At 58.9% G+C, this 367-nt stretch overlaps 1 protein-coding gene across 1 annotated transcript in view; it reads left to right on the top strand.

Annotated features, from left to right (window-relative positions):
* The window catches only part of MAPK8IP2 (mitogen-activated protein kinase 8 interacting protein 2), a 44,824-nt gene that overhangs the window by 32,951 nt on the left and 11,506 nt on the right, over positions 1–367 (top strand). Inside the window, exon 2 of the mRNA XM_011985595.1 lies at positions 215–315. Coding sequence (XP_011840985.1) covers positions 215–315 — 101 coding nt within the window. The remainder of the gene's footprint in view (positions 1–214; positions 316–367) is intronic.

The following is a 367-nucleotide window of genomic DNA, read 5'->3' as shown; positions in this document are numbered from 1 at the left end:
TGGTCTCGATCTCTTGACGTCGTGATCCACCCGCTCGGCCTCCCAAAGTGGTGGGATTACAGGCATGAGCCACCGCGCTCGGCCACCGGTCTCTATTTTAGAAAGAAAAAAAGTGTTCTGCCGTCTCCCTAGTTCTGCGCCCTCAACCCTGATCTCCCGCCTCCTTCCACAGCCACCCTCTTGAGCTCAGCTTCAACCATGGCCTTCCCCACAGGGCTCCATCGCAAGCCAGAGCGGGTCAGCTCCCTACACAGGGCCCAGCAACACGGTGTCCAAGAAAAAGTGTTTCCAATGGGACGCACATCGCCTCTGTGGGTGCTGACTTCTCCCCTGCCTGTCGGTACCTCCGTCCGGCTGTGCAGTCTCT

Source organism: Mandrillus leucophaeus, unplaced genomic scaffold, assembly GCF_000951045.1.
Source record: "Mandrillus leucophaeus isolate KB7577 unplaced genomic scaffold, Mleu.le_1.0 Scaffold288, whole genome shotgun sequence".
NCBI lineage: Eukaryota > Metazoa > Chordata > Mammalia > Primates > Cercopithecidae > Mandrillus > Mandrillus leucophaeus.
This window is presented reverse-complemented; position numbering and strand designations above follow the sequence as displayed.